Below are 20,898 nucleotides of genomic sequence, written 5' to 3'. Positions count from 1 at the left end.
TATGTTTTGGATCAGTAGTTTTTTCCATTTTACATTTTCTTCGACAGTTGTGTCGATGATTTCTATGGAATCTTCTGCTCCTGAGATTCTCTCTTCTATCTCTTGTATTCTGTTGGTAATGCTTGTATCTACAGCTCCTTGTCTCTTCCTTTGGTTTTCTATATCCAGGGTTGTTTCCCTGTGTTCTTTCTTCATTGCTTCTATTTCCATTTTTAATTCCTTCAAATGTTTGATTGTGTTTTCCTGGAATTCTTTCAGGGATTTTTGTGATTCTGCTCTATAGGCTTCTACTTGTTTATTTATGTTTTCCTGGAATTCTTTCAGGGATTTATGTGATTCCTCTCTGTAGGCTTCTACTTGTTTGTTTATGTTTTCCTCTGTTTCTCTAAGGGAGTTCTTTATGTCTTTCTTGAAGTCCTCCATCATCATGATCAAATGTGATTTTAAATCTACATCTTGCTTTTCTGGTGTGTTTGGATATTCAGTGTTTACTTTGGTGGGATAATTGGGCTCCGATAATGCCATGTAGTTTTCATTTCTGTTGCTTGGGTTCCTGTGCTTGCCTCTTGCCATCAGGTTGTCTCTGGTGTTATCTTGTTCTGCTATTTCTGACAGTGGCTATACTGCCCTATAGGCCTGTGTGTCAGGAGTGCTGTAGACCTGTTTTCCTGTTTTCTTTCAGCCAGTTATCAGAACAGAGTGTTCTGCTTTTGGGCATGTAGTCTTTCCTGTCTACTGGTCTTCAGCTGTTCCTGTGGACCTGTGTCCTGAGTCTACCAGGCAGGTCACTTGGAGCAGAAAAGTTGTTCTTATCTGTGGTCCTGCGGCTCAAGTTGTTCGTGGTGGGGTCTGCTTTTGATCTCTCCATGAGGGCAGCAACCAGGAAGGCCTGCACCGCCTTTTCCCGGAGCCCCCGTGCACTGGGGTCCCAGATGGCATTAGGTGTTTTCCTCTGGAGTCAGAAATGTGCGCAGAGTGTAGTCTCTTCTGGCTTCCCAGGCATGTCTGTCCCTCTGAAGGTTTAGCTCTCCCTCCCATGGGATTTGGGTGCAGAGAAGTGTTGACTGTGTCCCTTCAGGTCTGTGTGGTGTCTGGACCGCAGTGGACCTGCTAACATAATATTTTTAATTTTATAATTATTTTTTGCTTCCCTTACATGCATGCCTCTGAGTGCATCTCCTGTATGCATATAAATGAGGAGGTTGCAAAGGGAAATCAGATCCCTTGGTCCTGAAGTTATAGGTGGTTATGAGCTGCCACAAATGGATTCTGGCAAACAAACCTGAGTCTACTGCAGAAGTCTACTCTTAACTTCCAAGCTACCTTTTTCAGCCCCCTATTTTAATTCTTATTACAATGTATTGCAGTTCATCTTCAAGGCCATTATTAGTATCTTGGTTTGCTTGGCTTACACCCTTGTCATTGTCTATTGGTCACTGAGAATATTATGCTATCTGAGGGGCTCAGTGCTGTCTGAAGTTCCAGGTATCACAGTCTTGTGAAACACTTCCTCTTCCAATTCAGAAGTAACCACTGTATTGCGAATTTTCTTTTGAAGTTTGAGACATTGCCTCATCACCACTAGTGGCTGCCAGGACCTGGCTGAAGTCTTGAGGAACAACCAGAACCTGACCAGTCTACACATTTCATACAATAAGATAGAAGATGCTGGTGTGAAGCTGCTGTGTGATGCTATAAAACAACCCAACTGCCACTTAGAGGATCTTGGGTAGGTATCATCAAGGTTATAGCTGTGCTTTTGAGGATTTGAAAAGGTGGGCAATTAATGTGTAGAAAAAGAAATTAAAACTCCATAGGAGGCTATAGAGATGGCTCAGTAGTTAAGAGCACTGGTTGCTCTTCCAGAAGACCCATGTTTAATTCCCAGTACCCATGAGGTAGCTCTGAAATGTCTCTGACTACAGTTGCAGGGAACCTGCCACCTTCATACATATAATACATGTAGGCAAACTAATAAAATAAAAATAAAAATGTAAATAAATAAATAACTCCATAGAGGCAGTATAACAGTTAGCCATGGTTGTATAAATAAGCCACTCTATAAGTTTAATCCTAGAAGCAATGAGTCTTTTCTGCTAATCGGATAAAGTTATTTTGCATGGATATATGTCTAGATGAATGGATGGAGAGATGCATGGATATACAGGTGGATGTCAATTCCAATGAATGAATGCATAGATGGGTGGATGGCTGAGGGCTGCATGCAAGGGATAAATGTTTATTACATGGATGGGTGGATGCATATTTGGTTGGATGAATACACAGATGGTTGGATACATGGATTGGTTGGTGATTGATGGTTGCAGGCCTAGATGTGTGGTTGCATTAATGGATGGAAGCATGCATATTTCAGATAGCTGTTATATGGATGGGTACATAAATAGATGGATAGATACATGGATGCATGGCCACTGGAGATGACAGGAGTGCCTGGATTACATCTCATTAACTATTTGAGTAGATCAACTGATGTAGCAACTTCTTTGGCTGGCATGACAAAAATAAATTGAGTGCCTCATAAAACAGAGATTTATTTATAAACACGGCTATAGATAGTAGAAGTAAAATTATGCTACTAACAAAGATGGTTCATTTATCAGACCAAGAAAAGAAATATGTTACAGGATTTTTTTTTTCATTGACTTGAAACTGACTGGCTTCTCAGTGTGTCTTAACAGATATGCAAGATTAGATCCCACCCTAGTGTCATCATTATCTTAGTTGCCTCTGTAAAGACTCTGTCTCAAAATTTGGTCCCGTAGGACACTAGGGATTAGAACTGCAACACATGAATTTTGATTATATGCAGTTTAGTTAATGTCAGAATGAATCTCAATGGTTCAAAAAAATAATTATCAAGGTGCTTGAGATGTAGGCTCAGAACTTACCAACCATCACTTCACTGGATTACCCAGTGTGAGGTACAATTTCATCCTAGGTTCAAGGGCTGGAACAGCACACCATTATTGGAACTATTAGTTCACCACCGACATGGATACTGAGAATGAGCAACTGTGATCACATTTGCCAATGAAGGGTTAATTTGATGTCATGAACAGTGGATATTTAAGAACTGTCCTCAGAGGCTATGGAGTGAGCTTAGGTTAAATGATTAATTTACCTCCCAATCACAGGCCTAATCAATGTAACATAGAACTACTTTGTTGTTATTGTTGCAGGTTGGAAGCCTGTGAGCTAACTGGTGCCTGTTGTGAGGACCTTGCTTCTACATTTACACAGTGTAGGACTCTGTGGGGGATCAACCTGCTAAATAACACCTTGGACTACACTGGCTTGGTTGTTCTGTGTGAGGCTTTGAGACAGCAAAAGTGTACCCCGCATGTACTTGGGTAAGCTGGCCTCTGATCTTTTTGGTAGGATGAGTCTTGCGGGCTAAAAGGGGATAAACTAAGATATGAAATGTACAGCTAATAAACATTTAAGATAGAAATATGAACCCCATCCATAGAGAGCTTGCCATACAAGCATAGGAACCACAGTTGGATCCTCAGAAACTACATGAAAAAACCAAGCATGGGGTTTGCAATTATAATCTCAGTATTGGAAGGGTAAATACAGAGTATCCTTAATGTTCTCACTGGGCAGTCAATCTACTCAAATTGTTGAGTTTCAGGAAAAAATTAGATCCTGTCTCAAAAAATCAAGAATAATGCCTGAAGTTGACATCTGACATCTGCTTGTTCATATACACACCTAAATTGCAAGTAACTCAATAATAAGTCCATTGGTCACACTAATGATTATCCTGCAACTGCTGCACCAGGACACATATCTTATCAAGAAACCTCACCTATTACTGAGACACTATGGGCAATTCATTGGTATTTGGTGAGGGGACACTATACAATATATTTTTTTAATTTTGTCTATTTTTTCATTTAGTTTATATTATTTATTGGTTATTTTATTTATTTACATTTCAAATGTTCTCTCCCTTCCCTCTTTTCCTCCATAACCTCCTAGTCCATCCCCTCCCCTACTTCTATGAGGGAGCTCCCCCAATCACCCACCCAACTACTTCCATCTCACTGCCCTAGCATTCCCTATGTGGAGGCATCGAGTCTCCACAGGACCAAGGGCCTACGCCCAATGATGCCAGATAAGGCTGTCCTCTGTTACGTAAGCAGCAAGAGCCATGCGTTCCTCAGTGTGAACTCTGGTTGGTAGTTTAGTCCCTAGGAGTTCTGGGGGTTCTTGTTGGTTGATATTGTTGTTCTTCCTTTGGGGTTGCAAACCCCTTTGGCTCCATCAGTCTTTCCGTTAACTCCTTCATTGGGGTCCCCTTGCTCAATCTGATGGGTGGCTGTGAACACACACATCTGTATTGGCTCTCAGGGGACAGCCATACCAGGCTGTCAGCAAGTGCTTCTTGGCATCAGCAATAGTGTCCTTTTTGGTGTTTGAAGATGGGATAGGTCCCTAGGTAAAGCAGTCTCTGGATGGCCTTTTCTTCAGTCTCTGTTCCACTCTTTGTCCCTGGATTTCCTTTAGACAGGAAAAAATCTGTGTCAATATTTTTGAAATGGGTAGGTGGTTCCATCCCTCAACTGAGGGCCATGCCTAACCATTGGATATGGTGTCCAGATTTTCTCTCTCCCCTCTGTTGGGTATTTCAGCTAATGTCATCCCTGTTGGGTCCTGGTAGCCTCTTTTTTCTTATCATATGGGAATTTCTAGTGGCTATCCCCAGTTCTCCATCCCCCACTGCTACACACCTATGTGCAACCTCCTGACACACTGTTCTTCTCCCCTGTGTCCTCCCACCGGATCCTGTCCCCTTTCCCCTCCCACTCTCCATCTCCCTCCCAGATCGCTCACTTCTTCTATCTCCCATAATCATTTACTTTCCACTTCTAAGTAAAACTAAAGCATGCACACTTTGGTCTTCCTTCTCCTTGAGCTACATATGGTCTACGAATTGTGTCACAGGTATACTGAGTTTGTTTCCCTAAAATTCACTTATCAGTGAATACATAGCATATTTGTTCTTTTGTGACTGGGCTACCTCACTCAGAATAATACTTTCTAGTACATACATTTGCCTGCAAATGTCATAAAGTTGTTGTTTTTAATAGGTGTAAAGTACTTTATTGTGTAAATGCACCACATTTTCTGTATCCATTCTTCTGTTGAAGGACATCTGGTTTCATTCCAGCTTCTGGTTATTATAAATAAGGCTGTGATGAACATAGGGGAGCATGGGTCCTTCTTATATGTTGGAGCATCTTTTAGGTATATGTCCAGGAGTGCAATAGCTGGGTCCTCATGTAGTACTATGTCCAATTTTCTGAGGAGCCACCAGACTGATTTCCAGAGTGGCTGTATCAGCTTGCAATCCCACCAGCAATGGAGGAGTGTTCCTCTTTCTCCACATCCTCACCAGTATCTGCTGTCACTTGAGTTTTGATCTTAGCCATTATGACAGGTGTGAGGCAGAATCTCAGGGTTGTTTTGATTTGCATTTCCCTGATGATTGAAGGATGTTGAACATTTCTTTAGGTGCTTCGCAGTCATTCAGTATTCCTCAGTTGATAATACTTTGTTTAGCTCTGTATCCCATTTTCAATAGGATTATTTGATTTTCTGGAGTCTACCTTTCCAGGTTATATATATTAGACATTAGCCCTCTATCAGATGTAGGATTTGTAAAGACCTTTTCCCAATTTGTTGGTAACTGTTTTGTCCTATTGACAGTGTCTTTGCCTTACAGAAGATTTGCAATTTTATCAGGTCCCATTTGTCAATTGTTGATCTTAGCACATAAGCCATTGGTATTCTGTTCAGGAAAGTTTCTACATGACCATGTGTTCAAGGCTCTTCCCCCACGTTTTCTTCTACTAGTTTCAGTGTATCTGGTTTTGTGTGGAAGTCCTGGATCCACTTGAACTTGAACTTTGTACAAGGAGATAAGAATAAATCAATTTGCATTCTTCTATGTGCTGACCCTCACTTAAGCCAGCACCATTTCTTGAATATGCTGACTTTTATCTACTGGATGATTCTGGCTCCTTTGGTAAAGATTAGGAAACCATATGAGTGTGGGTTTGATTCTGGGTCTTCAATTCTATTCTACTGATCTACCTGTCTCTGTACTAATATCATGCAGTTTTTATCACTATTGCTCTGTAGTACAACTTGAGGTCAGGGATGGTGTTTCCCCAAAAGGTTCTATTATTGCTGACAATAGTTTTTGCTAGACTGGGTTTTGTTATTCCAATGAATTTGAGAATTGATCTTTCTATCTCTGAGAGGGATTGAGTAGGAATTTTTATGGGGATTTCATTGAATCTGTAGATTGTTGTTCATCTCATTGGATGCTGAAAAAGCATTTGACAAAGTACAATAGCCCTTCATGTTAAAAGTCTTAAAGATCAGGAATTCAAGCCCCATACATAAACATAATGAAAGCAATATACAACAAACCAATAGTCAACATTAAACTAAATAGAGAGAAACTTGAAGCAATCTCACTAAAATCAGGGACCAGACAAGGCTGCTGATTCTCTCACTATCTGTTCAATATAATATTGGAAATTCTAGTCAGATCAATTAGATAACAAAATGAGGTCAAACGGATACAAATGGGAAAGGAAGAAGTCAAGATATCATTATTTGAAGATGACATGATAGTATATATGTGACCCCAAAAATTCCACCAGAGAACTCCTACAGCTGCTGAACAACATCAAAGTGGTTAGATATAAAATTATTTCAAACAAATCAGTAGCCTCCTCTATTCAAAGGATGAACAGGTTGAGGAAGATATTAGGGAAGTGACACCCTTTGCTATATTCATAAGTAATATAAAATTTCTTGCTGTAACTCTAACCAAGCAAGTGAAAGATAGATAAGACAAGAACTTGAAATCCTTCTTAGATGGGGAAACAAAATACTCATGGGAGGAAATACAGGGACAAAGAGTGAAGCAGAGACTGAAGGAAAGGCCATCCAGAGACTGCCCACCTGGGGTACATCCAATATGCAGCTACCAAACCCAGTCACTATTGCTGATGCCAAGAAGTGCTTGCTCACAGGAGCCTGATATGATGTCTCTTGAGAAGCTCTCCCACAAGCTTACTGATACAGATGAGGATGATTGCAGCTATCCATCAGACTGAGCACAGGGGTCCCAATGGAAGAGTTAGAGAAAAGACTGAAAGAACTGAAGGAGTTCACAACCCCATAGGAAGAACAACCAGACCCCCCAGAGCTCCCAGGGACTAAACCACCAACCAACGGGTACACATGGAGGGACCCGTGACACCAGCTGAGGATGGCAGTGTCTGGCATCACTTGGAGGAAAAGCCCTTGGTCCTGTGAAGGCTCATTTTCCAAGTGAAGGGGAATGCCAGGGTGTTGAACTGGGAGTGGGTGGGTGGGAAGGAGAGCATTCTCATAGAAGCAGGGAAAGGGGGAGATCCTGGAAATGGGATTACATTTGAAATGTAAATACATAAAATATCCAATAAATAAAATTAAAATGAAAAAACGAAGACAAAAATTGAACTTCAAGTCTTTTATGAAAGAAATTGAAGAAGACCTCTGAAGATGGAAAGATCCCCGTGCTCATGGATTAGCAAGGTTAACATAGTAAAATGGCCATTTTACAATACTTAAAATTAAAAAATAAATTCAAATAATATTTTCTGTGAATAGGAGGCATAGGGCAGGAGTATTAGATTAAGTAAAAAGACCTTCCTAGGGGTTGGGGATTTAGCTCAGTGGTAGAGCGCTTGCCTAGCAAGCGCAAGGACCTGGGTTCGGTCCCCAGCTCCGAAAAAAAAAAAAAAAGACCTTCCTTGCCTTGTGACTGGTGAATACCTAAGTAAGTACTAGTGATATTTGGTAGTCTTATACTGATAATCCACCAAAATGTTTGTAAATATAATTTTGTTTATACAGACATTCCTGACTTAAGATTGTTTGGATTTGCCCAGTAATTCCTTTCTTTTTTCTTCCAACACAGTAGTCATTAGTGATATGAGATAACATTTTTAATATAAGATTTTGTTGTTATTATTGTTGCTATATGATTTGATGTTTGCCCACCTAGAGATTAATGTGACTACTCTGAGAATATTTATGATAGGCTAAGGGATCTAGGGTGATCTCTTTGTAGAAAAAGGTTTATATTATGCATTTTTCATATAAATATGTTATTCAGGTTATTTTATATAAGCATAAGTTATTTTATAAATGTGATATACAATATATATTATTTTTTATAATACTCAGCACTTATCTCTATGCTTAATTTTTCTGTCTATCATTTTCAAACCCATAAGAAATCAAATTAATTTTAATGAAAGTATGTGAGTTCATGTGCACTTGGGTATATGGATTATGTACAAAAGTGTGGTGACCAGATAGACAGTCTCTAATGGGCATAACATCATCAGATACCATCTACCTCAGTTATTTTGAGATGTGCTCTCTCTCTCTGGAACATGAAAGTAACAAATTCTGTAAGAATGGTTAGCCAACCAGTGCTAGGGACCTGCCAGATTCTGCTTCATTGGTTCTTGGAGTACAGTCATATGACACTATTTCCAGCTTTTTATGTAGGTGTTGGGAATTAGCCTTGGGTCTTCCTGCTTATAAAGCAAACACTTCACTAGGAGAGCTGTCTCCCCAGACCCACAAGATCAGGGTCATTTCAGGTGATTACTGAGCCATATATTTCTAGCAGAGTGAAATCTTATCAGGGTGTCCAACCTTTTGACATTAACACACACACACACACACACACACACACACACACACAGAGAGAGAGAGAGAGAGAGAGAGAGAGAGAGAGAGTTCAGACTCAAAAAAACATGAAGTTTGTTTTTTTAAAAAAAAAAAAAGTCATATTGTTTTGGATAAACTTAAACGTTTGTGCTAAACCTTTTCAAAACTACCCTCTTCTTCATGTTGTCCGTGGACCTCATGTCTATGAGATATTGGGTTAAAATATTTATAACTCTAGATGCCTCTCCTGAGAAGAAGGCAGAGGCTCAATTCCTTAAGATTTCCTCTTGCAAATTCCCCTGCCCCATGAAAATGATGAGTGCCTGAAAAAATTCTTTCTTAATTGCTGTTCTCTGGAGGTTTAGAGGGTGCCAAGCTGGAGTCATTGTGTAATGAATTAGACAAAGGCAAATTTACTGTTATTTTCTGAGCCTTCTAGCTCAGCATTTGATTCCAATTGAGCCATGTTTACACTGCACCCTTTGGCATGGTATAAGTTCCTTTGATTTGATCTGGAAAGTAACCATTGCCATTTGATGTGATAAATTAAGAAATATACAGATCAGATAATGTGGCAGATCTTATCAAACCAAGGAAATTTCTATGGTGTTCTCCTTTCCACCCATGGAAAGTCTCAGAAAGATATATACTGTAATTAATATATGCCCTAGGATCATGGTTGATTCCTATGGTTAATACTTGATACATAAAAATATGTATAACATGATGGTTTGCATAAATTTTCTTCGGCAAGCTCAGATGTTTGAATAGATGGTCTGAAGTTCATTCTGCTATTTGGGTAGATAGACGTAGTGTGACCTTGCTTGAGGAAGCATGTCCCTGGAACAGGCTTTGAGTTTGCAAAACCTCGTACCATGCACAGTGAGCTTTCTCTACTTCATGATTGTGGTTTAAGAAATGGCTCTGCTTTGTTCTTCTGGACCACTCTTCCAAGCCACCATGGTGATGGACTCTAATCCTGTAGGAACTGTAGGGGTTCTACGCAAATAGTCCACTCCTTCTGAAAGTTGCCTTGGGCATGGTGCTTTATTACAATAGTAAATACTAAATACAGACAAAAAACAGAGACAGGAACAAGGGTTTGAGTTTGTGTGGTGGGGGGGTGTGACTGTGAGTGTATGTGTGTGGATGCACATGCATGAGAACAGTTAGCTAGAGCACTAAGACTATAAAGATCATGGAAAGAATTACCTTCTGGGACGTGAAGAAAAAATCAAGCCTTTTCCAAGTCTCCTACCCAAAACCCTAAAAGTTCATGCCTCTTATCACCAGTCTCAGTATAAAAAGCAAATTGAAATTAACAAAAGGTGAGAATTCATAGCACAGAGATGGTCAGAGCAGACTCTGTGAAGAGATTCAGGCAAGTAAAGCACTTGCAGCAGAAGTATGAGGACCTGAGTTCATCCACATAAAAAAATGTTGATTGTGTTCTCATATGTCTGTAACCTTAGAGCCAGAGAGAACAGTGGAGACAGGAAGCTCCCTGAAGCTTGCTGGCCAGCCAGTCCATGAACGGCAGGTTCAGTGAGAGACCCTGACTGGAAAACATACAAACACACACACACACACACACACACACACACACACACACACAAATACAATCACACAAATTTGTTTCCTTCATTTTTCAAATAATTATGTGTATGTGTATTTGCCTGTATGTGTTTTCTGGTTTGGAGACCAGAAGTTGGTGTCAGACACTCTGGAATTTGAGTTTCAGATGGTTGTAAGCTTCATTGTGGGGACTGAACCTGAGTCCTCTTCAAAAATAGCCAGTTCCCTTAGCTATAGAACCATTGCTTCAGTACTCAAGTCAATTTTTAACAAAAGAATCCAGATGTTTACATGTAAGAGCATATCATGGCATGGATATTGTACCCTATTTAGAGGGATCATCAGGGTCTCATTCTTGTGACCTGAGGAAAAACAATAGAGGGGAAATGAGATGGTGGAAAGCACAGACAGACATGTGAGGGTCTGGAGAAATGGCTGTTCAGTTAAGAGCAGTTTCCTCTCTTGCAGAGGAATCTACTTTAGTTCCCAGTTCCCAACATGGCAGCTCACAGCTGCAATAACCCTAGCTTCAGAGGATCCATAACATACTTCTGATTTCCACAGGCACCTGAACACATGTGATGCATATAAACTCACACAGGCACATACATGTACATAAATAATAAAACCTTTAAATCTTAAAACAAGAAAAATTAATTAAAATTGTTAATTTTTATATCTTTCTAGATTGCGAATTACTGATTTTGATAATGAAACCCAGGCATTTCTGGTTGCTGAGCAAGAGAAAAATCCTGACTTGAGCATCCTAAGTGGTGTGTGAGCAGAAGCAGAAAACAAGGATGGAAATTCTGATGCAAGAACCAGGGGTATATTCTGAACTCAAACTACCTCCATAAAAAGAAAGCAGAATCATTATTTGGCCCATTGAATACAATGCTATAGATCAATAATGTTCTAATAAAATAAGATTTCTTTGTATCCCTTTCGGATATGTTTTGCAAGACAGATGTGGTTTTTTTATTTGTACTACATATTCAAACATACTATAATTACATTTTCTTTTCCATACTGGTATCTTGAGCACCTAATAAAGTGTTAAGCATCTTTAAGTAGTGACTTGGAAATCTCTTAAAATGATATTTGCCTGTTAGTAGATTACTGGAGCCATAGAGTAAGTCCAAGCAGTAATGGTACCCTAAAAGGTTGTTGGGGAAGTTTTAATTGGCTATGCATGAGAAACCTTTAGCAGACGGTCTAGACTGGACACTCAGAATATGGAAACTGTTGCTGTTTTGTGCTTTTTTAATTAAATAATAATTTATGCATTTTCCAACTTTACTGACTTCTAGTTTCAAATATTAATGTTCTACATAGTTACGTGTGTGTGTGTGTGTGTGTGTGTGTGTGTGTACACGTGTATATATATGAACACATGAGCATCAGTACCTGCAAAGAATACGAGGGTGTCAGATGCCTTGAAGCTAGAGCTTCAGGCAGTTATAAGCTGTTCATCCTGGGTATTGGAAACTGAACTTACATCCTGAAAGAACAGTATGTGAGCTTAACTGCTGAGCCATTTCTAACCTCTTGTTTATGTTGACTTTGAAAGATAGTGGCCAAACTGAGATTCTGAGAAAGGCTGATTTGACTTGATTCTTAGACCTATTATCAATCTAATTAGGGTCTTCTGGTTTTGGATGAAGGTATTTAAAAGGCACATTTTTATATTTTTATTATTTCCTTGAATATTTAATACTATGTATTTTGATCATACTCACAATCCTTTTTTTTTATTAACTTGAGTATTTCTTATTTACATTTCCAGTGTTATTCCCTTTCCCGGTTTATGGGCCAACATCCCCCTAACCCCACCCCCTCCCCTTCTGTATCGGTGTTCCCCTCCCCATCCTCCCCCCATTGCCACCCTCTCCCCAACAATCACATTCACTAGGGGTTCAGATTTGGCAAGACAAAGGGCTTCCCCTTCGACTCGTTATCTTACTAGGCTATTCATTGCTACCTATGAGGTTGGAGCCCAGGGTCAGTCCATGTATAGTCTTTGGGTAGTGGCTTAGTCCCTGGAAGCTCTGGTTGCTTGGCATTGTTGTTCATATGGGTCTCAAGCCCTTCAAGCTCTTCAGTCCTTTCTCTGATTCCTTCAATGGGGGTCCTGTTCTCAATTCAGAGGTTTGCTGCTGGCATTCGCCTATGTATTTGCTGTATTCTGGCTGTGTCTCTCAGGAGAGATCTACATCCGGTTCCTGTCAACCTGCACTTCTTTGATTCATCCACCTTGTCTAATTGTATGGTTGTATATGTATGGGCCACATGTGGGGCAGGCTCTGAATGGGTGTTCCTACTGTCTCTGTTTTAATCTGTGCCTCTCTATTCCCTGCCAAGGGTATTCTTGTTCCCCTTTTAAAGAAGGAGTGAAGCATTCACATTTTGATCATCCGTCTTGAGTTTCATGTGTTCTTTGCATCTAGGGTAATTCAAGCATTTGGGCTAATAGCCACTTATCAATGATTGCAGACTGGTACAAGCATTCTGGAAATCAGTCTGGAGGTTCCTCAGAAAATTGAACATTGAACTACCTGAGGACCCAGCTATACTGCTCTTGGGCATATACCCAAAAGATGCCCCAACATATAAAAAAGACACGTGCTCCACTATGTTCATAGCAGCCTTATTTATAATAGCCAGAAGCTGGAAAGAACCCAGATGCCCTTCAACAGAAGAATGGATACAGAAAATGTGGTACATCTACACAATGGAATATTACTCAACTATCAAAAACAATGACTTTATGAAATTCATAGGCAAATGGTTGGAACTGGAAAATATCATCCTGTGTGAGGTAACACAATCACAGAAAAACACACATGGTATGGTATTGATAAGTGGCTATTAGCTCAAATGCTTGAATTACCCTAGATACAAAGAACACATGAAACTCAAGACGGATGATCAAAATGTGAATGCTTCACTCCTTCTTTAAAAGGGGAACAAGAATACCCTTGGCAGGGAATAGGGAGAAAAAGATTAAAACAGAGGCAGAAGGAACACCCATTCACAGCCTACCCCACATGTGGCCCATACATATACAGCCATACAATTAGACAAGGTGGATGAAGCAAAGAAGTGCAGGCTGACAGGAACCGGATGTAGATCTCTCCTGAGAGACACAGCCAGAATACAGCAAATACATAGGCGAATGCCAGCAGCAAACCTCTGAATTGAGAACAGGACCCTCGTTGAAGGAATCAGAGAAAGGACTGGAAGAGCTTGAAGGGGCTTGAGACCCCATATGAATAACAATGCCAACCAACCAGAGAAGCTTCCAGGGACTAAGCCACTACCCAAAGACTATACATGGACTGACCCTGGGCTCCAACCGCATAAGTAGCAATGAATAGCCTAGTAAGAGCACCAGTGGAAGCAGAAGCCCTTTGTCTTGCCAAGACTGAACCCCCAGTGAATGTGATTGTTGGCGGGAGGGTGGTAATGGGGGGAGGATGGGGAGGGGAGCAGCCATATCGAAGGGGAGGGGGAGGGGTTAGGGGGATGTTTCCCTAGAAACCGGGAAAGGTAATAACAATCAAAATGTAAATATGAAATACTCAAGTTAATAAAGATAGAAAAAATAATAAAAACCCTGAAAATTAAAGTAAAAAGAAGAAAGAAAGAAGGAAAGAAAGAAAGAAAGAAAGAAAGAAAGAAAGAAAGAAAGAAAGAAAGAAGGAAAGATGCACAAAGCAGACTACTACAGTGCCCTAGGGCCAAAACTTGGAGGGCCCTAACAAGAGGGCCATTGTCAAGCCGTTTCTTTATTAAAATTTAGAATTCCCAATCGCCAGCAACTACTCCAGAAATTTTACCCACTGTGCTTGCCTAACAATAGATTGGGGGAGGGTAACTCTAGACACTGCAGACCCAGTGGTTGCAGCAGCAATGGATGCTACAACTGCAGCAAAAATGCCAAAGTCTTTCCCAGGACAGTTCAGGATTGGCCATCCTTCTCTGGAACAACTGGCAGGCAATGGAACCATGTCTGAGATCTGCATGAGTTCCTGGGTCATGAGACGGCAGAGTTCCTGGGTCTCCAGCAGCTTCACACAGATGGCATTCCTGTGAAGCCACAGACTGCAATATATGGCAACACGAGTCATGGCGGCAACAGCCACCAGGGGAATGAGGAGGGGCAAGGGTAAGGGCTGGAGTCTGGTCTTCTCCAGCATGCAGCGGTGCACAGAGGGTCAGAGTGCAGGCCGAGGTGGGACCAGACATGCGCGGCGGTAACAATGACTGCACCAATGCCAAAATCTCTGTGATGACAAAAGATGAGGGGGAATCCTCCATCTTCCTCCAAGGGCACAGGAATGACTCCAGGGGCCTGAATAATGAGAGATGAATCTTCATGCTCCCAGGATCAGCATGTCTCACCAGTCACTCTGGCAGCTGGCACATTCCTGCAGCATCCTGTAGGAAAAACACAAACATGCCCTCTTCCCCATATAAAATACCTGAACAGGATTATGCCATATGCCAATGTGTGGAGCCTTCCATTTCACCTAGGCAGAAGCATGCCTAGTTGTAGGGAAGAAATTGAGGACACTGAGGACTTGTATTTATAATTTGACTTGTATACCAAATTATTGTCTCTAGCTATTAAAAAAAGAGATTGTTTGACTAATTGTTTCTATGTAAGGCCTATTATCTGCCTGGTATCATTGCCCTCCTTCACTAAGGGGTCTAGGCAATCCAGTTTGAGTTCTTAAATGGCCTATAAAGGAACAGTACTTAGTGCTCTTAACCACTAAGCCATCTCTCTAGCCCCTCACAAGCTTTATTTACCTAAACATTAAGCATTAATTAGAAATGCCAAATCCTGTAAACATTGTCCAAATTCAGCCTTACTTAGAAATCTCTGAGCTGGCAGGACAAGGCTGAGTGTTGAAAGTAAGCAAATGGAGTCTTCCTCTTTTAGTGAGGGTGTGCTATCCACTCCATTACCATTTCCACAGAGCTAGGTATGAGTCTATGGTTTTGTTTAGTTGTCTGAGACAGAGCACTGAAAGGACAGCGAGTTGTCAGACATTCACACTGAAATCATCACTCACTGATTTCATGTAGAAAACTTACCTCCAATAAAGCATAAGTAATTGTAAAATTTGAGGGTTAGCACTACCTAAAAAGGTAAATTCTGTAATCAGTTGCAAACTATAAGCCACACGTTGGCTATCAGTATATGAATTGTAAGCTTGATTTTTTTCAACATTTAAAAAACAGTGGTTATAGCACATAATTTAATAATCTGTACTGAAGCAAGGGGAAACTCAAGAGAATAAACATGTGATCCAATCATATATGTTGCCTTCTCATTAGATGAACCTTCTATAAATACAGTAAGCACATTTTCTATGGGCTGCATGCATAGAGTAAAGTTAACTGATGAGGGAGGAATAATTTTGCAGAAAGTAGAAGAAGCTGCTAGTTAACAACAGATACATTATATAGACTATGATCAATTTTTGATTGTTTGTACCCACAGCAGTCATTTGGCAAAAGGGGCCATTAATGTGGATTCATCTTTCTTCCTCTCCAAGTAAAGTTTTAACACCCTATTATGAAGCTGGTAATACAGAATTGTACGATAGAATCACAGAAGTATTTTGGGAAAGAACGTGATGAAATATTCCTTATTCCAAACAACAATTGAGTTGGTTATTGCATAATATGATATTTGGCCCATTGCATGTGCAAACTTTTCAGGCAAAATTGATCATTTTCATCTATGTATGATTTTGTATTTCCTATAAATTTATGCATGCAGCCTATAGAAAATGTACTTACTGTATTTATAGATGACTCAACTAATGAGAAAGCAGTAAATGTAATTGGATCACATGTTTATTCTCTTGAGGGTCCCCCTGCTTCAGCACAGATTATTGAATTGTGTGCTGTAGATGCTGATTTTGAAACACTGAAAATCAAGCTTCCATTTGCATACTGATAGGTTTTCAATTGATTGAAATTGTTCCTTTTTATAGATACTGCTAATCCTAAAATTTTGTTTATTTGTGCAAATACAACTCAATTTAAGAGAATGTACTGTTCTTTACTTTATATGCCTTTTAAGAACTCAAAGTGGATTGCCTGGATCCTTTAGTCGGGGCATTGCCACAGCAGATTTGTATACCAGGCAGATTTTAGGCCTTACACACAGGAACAATTAACCAAACAATCTCATTCTTTATATTGTCAAAATAGTAATAGCTTGAGACAATAACTTGGTATTTCTAGAGAATGTGCAAGTCAAATTGTAAATACTTGTCCTCAGTGTCTTCAATTACTATCTGTACCACATAATGGTGTTAATCCTTCAGGACTTATACCTAATCAATTATGGAAAATGGATGTTACTCCCATTTCTGATTTTGGAGAATTAAGATATGTATATGTGACTATTGACAGGTTTTTGGGCTTTCTGGTTGCAACTGCTTTAACAGAAGAAACAACTAAAAATGTAATTAGTCATTGCCTACATTGTTTTTCTATGCTTGGTGTTTCAGATCATTAAAACAGATAGCAGAACTGTCTATTACAGTCAAGCCTGTGAGATTCTTTTTGACAATTTAATATTACCCATATTACTGGGATTCCTTAATCCTCAAGAACTAGGTAGTGTGAAACAAGTATTGTGAAACTTTAAAACATCTTCATAAAATAAAAAAGGGGGATTTATATCCCTGTATACCCTACAACTATTTAAATAATCCTCTTTTATTTTTAATTTTAAAATTTAGATGCCAAGGAACTCTGTCTATGACACCTTCATACTTATGCCTAGATGAAGTAGAAGGATCCCCTTTCTGGCATATGACATGATTCTGATCAGGTATTAATTATGGGGAAGAGGGCATGTTTGTGTTTTTCCTGCAGGATGCTGCAGGAGTGTGCCAGCTGCCAGAGTGACTAGTGAGACATGCTGATGCTGAGACAGTGAATGATGCTGACTGTGAGCTTGCTGAGTGCCCTGACAATGGTGACTGGGAAACTGTTTTGGATGTATGTTCCTGACCCATCTTTGCTTGCCTATATCCCAGATTGGAAACACTGCCTTGCTGCAAGCTTTTAGACCTTATGGGACAGAGAACATGGAGATTTTAGAAACTGCCTTCAAAAAAAATCAAAATAAATTATGACTCTTCTCTTTCCTTTAATGTAACCAGTTATTCTGACTCAATCATGGACTTGTCTGGAAATCAGTCTAATATTGGAAAAAAGAAAATGACAGTCTTCGTTTGGAAGACTGGTTCTGGATATTGTCAGAGACATTTAAAAATTCACAATTGTCTTGTATGAAGTTACATTTGCAGTGGATAAAATTGGGACAGGATTCCTATTTCTAACAAATGCCAGTGTATGTGTTAAAGCTCCTAATCTTTTATTAATTGGTCATGTTAAAATTACTTTTTTCTTCCATGGTATTTAATGTAAGTTGTATTGATTGTACACTTTATAATTGTGCTAATGTGTTGAAACCTAACATGGCTGTTATGCTGGTCTAATCAACCAACTTTTGTTTTATTGCTTGTGAGTATTACAGGACCTTGACATTCTGAAAAAGGCTTGCAAGCCTGGAAGAAGTGAGTCAGGCTTTAAGCAGAAGCAATAGGATAGTGGGCTTGATTATTGCTGGTATAGTGGTATAGCTATTTAATTAATAGCACTATTACTTTGACACAAGAAGACAGCTACTTTTATTAATCATTTAGAAAAAAATGTTACTAATGTTTTGAGTATTCAAGAGGATTGAGGCATTTGGAACAATGGGTTGATGCTTTTTATGATACTATTCAAATTATTGGAGAGGAGGTTCAAGGCTTAAGAGTAAGAAGCCATCTTGAGTGTCATGCTAAGTACCAATGGATTTGTGTTACTTTTAAACTTGACAATGATAGTCAATATAATTGAAAAAAGGTTCAAAGACACTTACAGGGTATTTGACATTCTAATACCTCTCTGGATGTTTTAACTTTACATATCAAGACTATAAATTTAAAGAATGCTGCCCGGCTGAGCTTTGCTGCTGATATTGCTGGTAAAATTAATCATGGACTGAAGTCAGTATTTCCATCTTGGTCTAGCTTCAAGAATGTCTTCTATAACTTAATCATGCTAGCCCTTTTTGTCCTTGGAATACTTTTATCCCTGCCCATTGCGATAAAACTTGCCTTTAACAACAGCAATATGTTGGCAGCAAAAAGACATGACTTGAAACTAAAAATGGACCTCCATATAGAATTATTAATTTAACAGGCTGGCAAACCAAGGATGGGTAAGAATCTGCTCAGAGCCTTACCACCGTAAGACAGAAATGCATTGCTTTTTATAATGCATATTCCATGACAGGTAAGGAAAGCATTTTTGTCTGAATGACCTAAGACAGGCTCAGTCTTGTTTATTAAATAAATAGGGAGAAGATGTAGAGAGCCTTTTGGGGCCACTCGCTTCACTTCTAGACACTTGGTAGTAATCTGACATTATCAGGACAAAGGAAATAAGCCCAGGGCAGATATCTGGCTTTGGGCTTAGGCTCAGGAAATAGGCCCTGATTAAGAACATTTATATTTGAGTTAATGCAAAGTTCAGAGCAGGCTCAGCAGAAACAAGTGTGGCAGTCCTTTTGTCTTGGTCATCCTGATTAGCCCCCCAGAAAGATGTTTTGTTTACAGGATTTTGTTTATCACCTTGCTTGTTCCTTGACTCTGAACTGATCTTATCACTCTGCATGTAATTAAAGTGATATAAAAGCAAACTGAGAAAAATAAAGCTGCTTCAGCCTCAGAACTGGCTGGAGTCATGTTAAATGTTGTCTAATTGTCCTTTTGTTTTGTTTTGTTTTGTTTTTAATCCTCACTCCTGCCCTAGATAACCTGTTGACTGACTGAGCTGGCTTGGTCAATCCTTAGTCGTCAGGGAATTGCAAATCAAAACAACCCTGAGATTCCACCTCACACTAGTCAGAATGGCTAAGATCAAAAACTCAGTTGTGAAAAGATGCTGGTAAGAATGTGGAGAAAGAGGAACACTCCTCCATTCTTGGTGGAATTGCAAGCTGCTACAACCACTCTAGAAATTAGTGTGTCAGTTCCTGAGAATATGGGACATAGTATTACCTGAGGACCCAATTATACCACTTTTGGGTATACACCCAAAAGATGTTCCAATATATAACAAGGACACAGGCTCCACTATGTTTATAGCAGCCTTATTCATAATAGCCAGAAGCTGGAAAGAACCCAGATGTCCTTCAACAGAAGAATAAATACAGAAAATGTGGTACACTTACACAATGGAGTTCTACTCAGCTAATAAAAACAATGACTACATGAAATTCTTAGGCAAATGGATGGAACTAAAAAATATTATCCTGAGTGAGCTAACCCAGTCACAAAAGAACACAAATGGTATGCACTCACTGATAAGTGAATATTAGTCCAAAAGTTTGGAATACCTCAGAAAAAATTCATAGATCATATGAAGCCCTAGAAGAAAGAAGATCAAAATGTGGATGCTTCATTCTTTCTTAGAAGGGAGAATGAAAGACTCCTGGGAGGATATACAGGGACAAAGAGTGGAGCAGGGACTGAAGAAAAGATCATCCAGAGACAGCCCCACCTGGGAATCCATCCCATAAGCTGCCACCAAAACCCAGACACTATTGCTGATGCCAAGAAGTACTTGCTGACAGGAGCCAGATATGGGTGTCTCCTGAGAGGCTCTGCCAGAGCCCTACTGATACAGATGAGGATGGTTGTAGCTAACCATTGGACTGAACAAAGGGATCCCAAAGGAGGAGTTAGAGAAAAGACTGAAGAATCTGAAGGGGTTTGCAACACCATAGGAAGAACAACAATATCAACCAACCAGACCCCACCAGAGCTCCCATGGACTTAACCACCAACCAATGAGTAAACATGGAGAGACCCATGACTCCAACCACATATGTGGCAGAGGATGGCATTGTTCAGCATCAATGGGAGGAAAAGCCATAGGTCCTGTGAAGGCTTGTTTCCCCAGTGTAGAGTAATAACAGGGCACTGAGGTTGGAGTGGGTGGGTGGGAATGGGAACATCCTTATAGAAGCAGGGTGATGGTGGAAGGACTATGAAAGAGGGGGGAAATGGTATAACATTTAAAATGTAAATACATAAAATATCCAAGAAAAATAAAATTATTTTTAGAAAAAGAAAGAAAAAATCTGTGACTCATGGAGACCCCCGAAAGCAAAACTAGAATTGATAATCCCCAGTTCTACAAAGAATGTTCTCGGGAAGGGGCGGCGCAGATCTTCCTGGTTGCTGCCGCAGTGGAGAGCCCGTGGGCAGCACCCCACAAGCAAACTTGAGCCTCGGGTCCGCAGGTAAGACCAACTTTTCTGCTACAAACGACTTGCCTGGTAAACTCAGGTCTCACAGAGGCAGAGTTCCTCTGGGACCGGACACTTCCTGTGTTTGGCCAGACTCCGGGGCCGGCGGATCCTGCCCTCAGCAGCTTCTCTGCTCCCAGGCCCCCCTGGAGGGG

General features: G+C 40.0%; 1 protein-coding gene across 2 annotated transcripts in view; it reads left to right on the top strand.

Annotated features, from left to right (window-relative positions):
* LOC116894566 (NACHT, LRR and PYD domains-containing protein 4A-like) overlaps positions 1-12,066 on the top strand; it is a 55,552-nt gene extending 43,486 nt beyond the window's left edge. The window contains exons 7-9 of one of the 2 annotated variants that reach the window (XM_032896279.1): positions 1,559-1,729; positions 3,201-3,371; positions 11,035-12,066. In XM_032896279.1, the coding sequence (XP_032752170.1) occupies positions 1,559-1,729; positions 3,201-3,371; positions 11,035-11,128 (436 nt within the window). In that variant the 3' untranslated portion in view covers positions 11,129-12,066. The remainder of the gene's footprint in view (positions 1-1,558; positions 1,730-3,200; positions 3,372-11,034) is intronic. The other variant, XM_032896280.1, reaches the window with a different exon arrangement.
* Positions 12,067-20,898: the final 8,832 nt, after the last annotated feature.

Source organism: Rattus rattus, chromosome 2 (genome assembly GCF_011064425.1).
Source record: "Rattus rattus isolate New Zealand chromosome 2, Rrattus_CSIRO_v1, whole genome shotgun sequence".
Taxonomy (NCBI): Eukaryota; Metazoa; Chordata; class Mammalia; order Rodentia; family Muridae; genus Rattus; species Rattus rattus.
The sequence above is the reverse complement of the archived record's forward strand: the minus strand, read 5'-3'. Positions and strand labels throughout refer to the sequence as shown.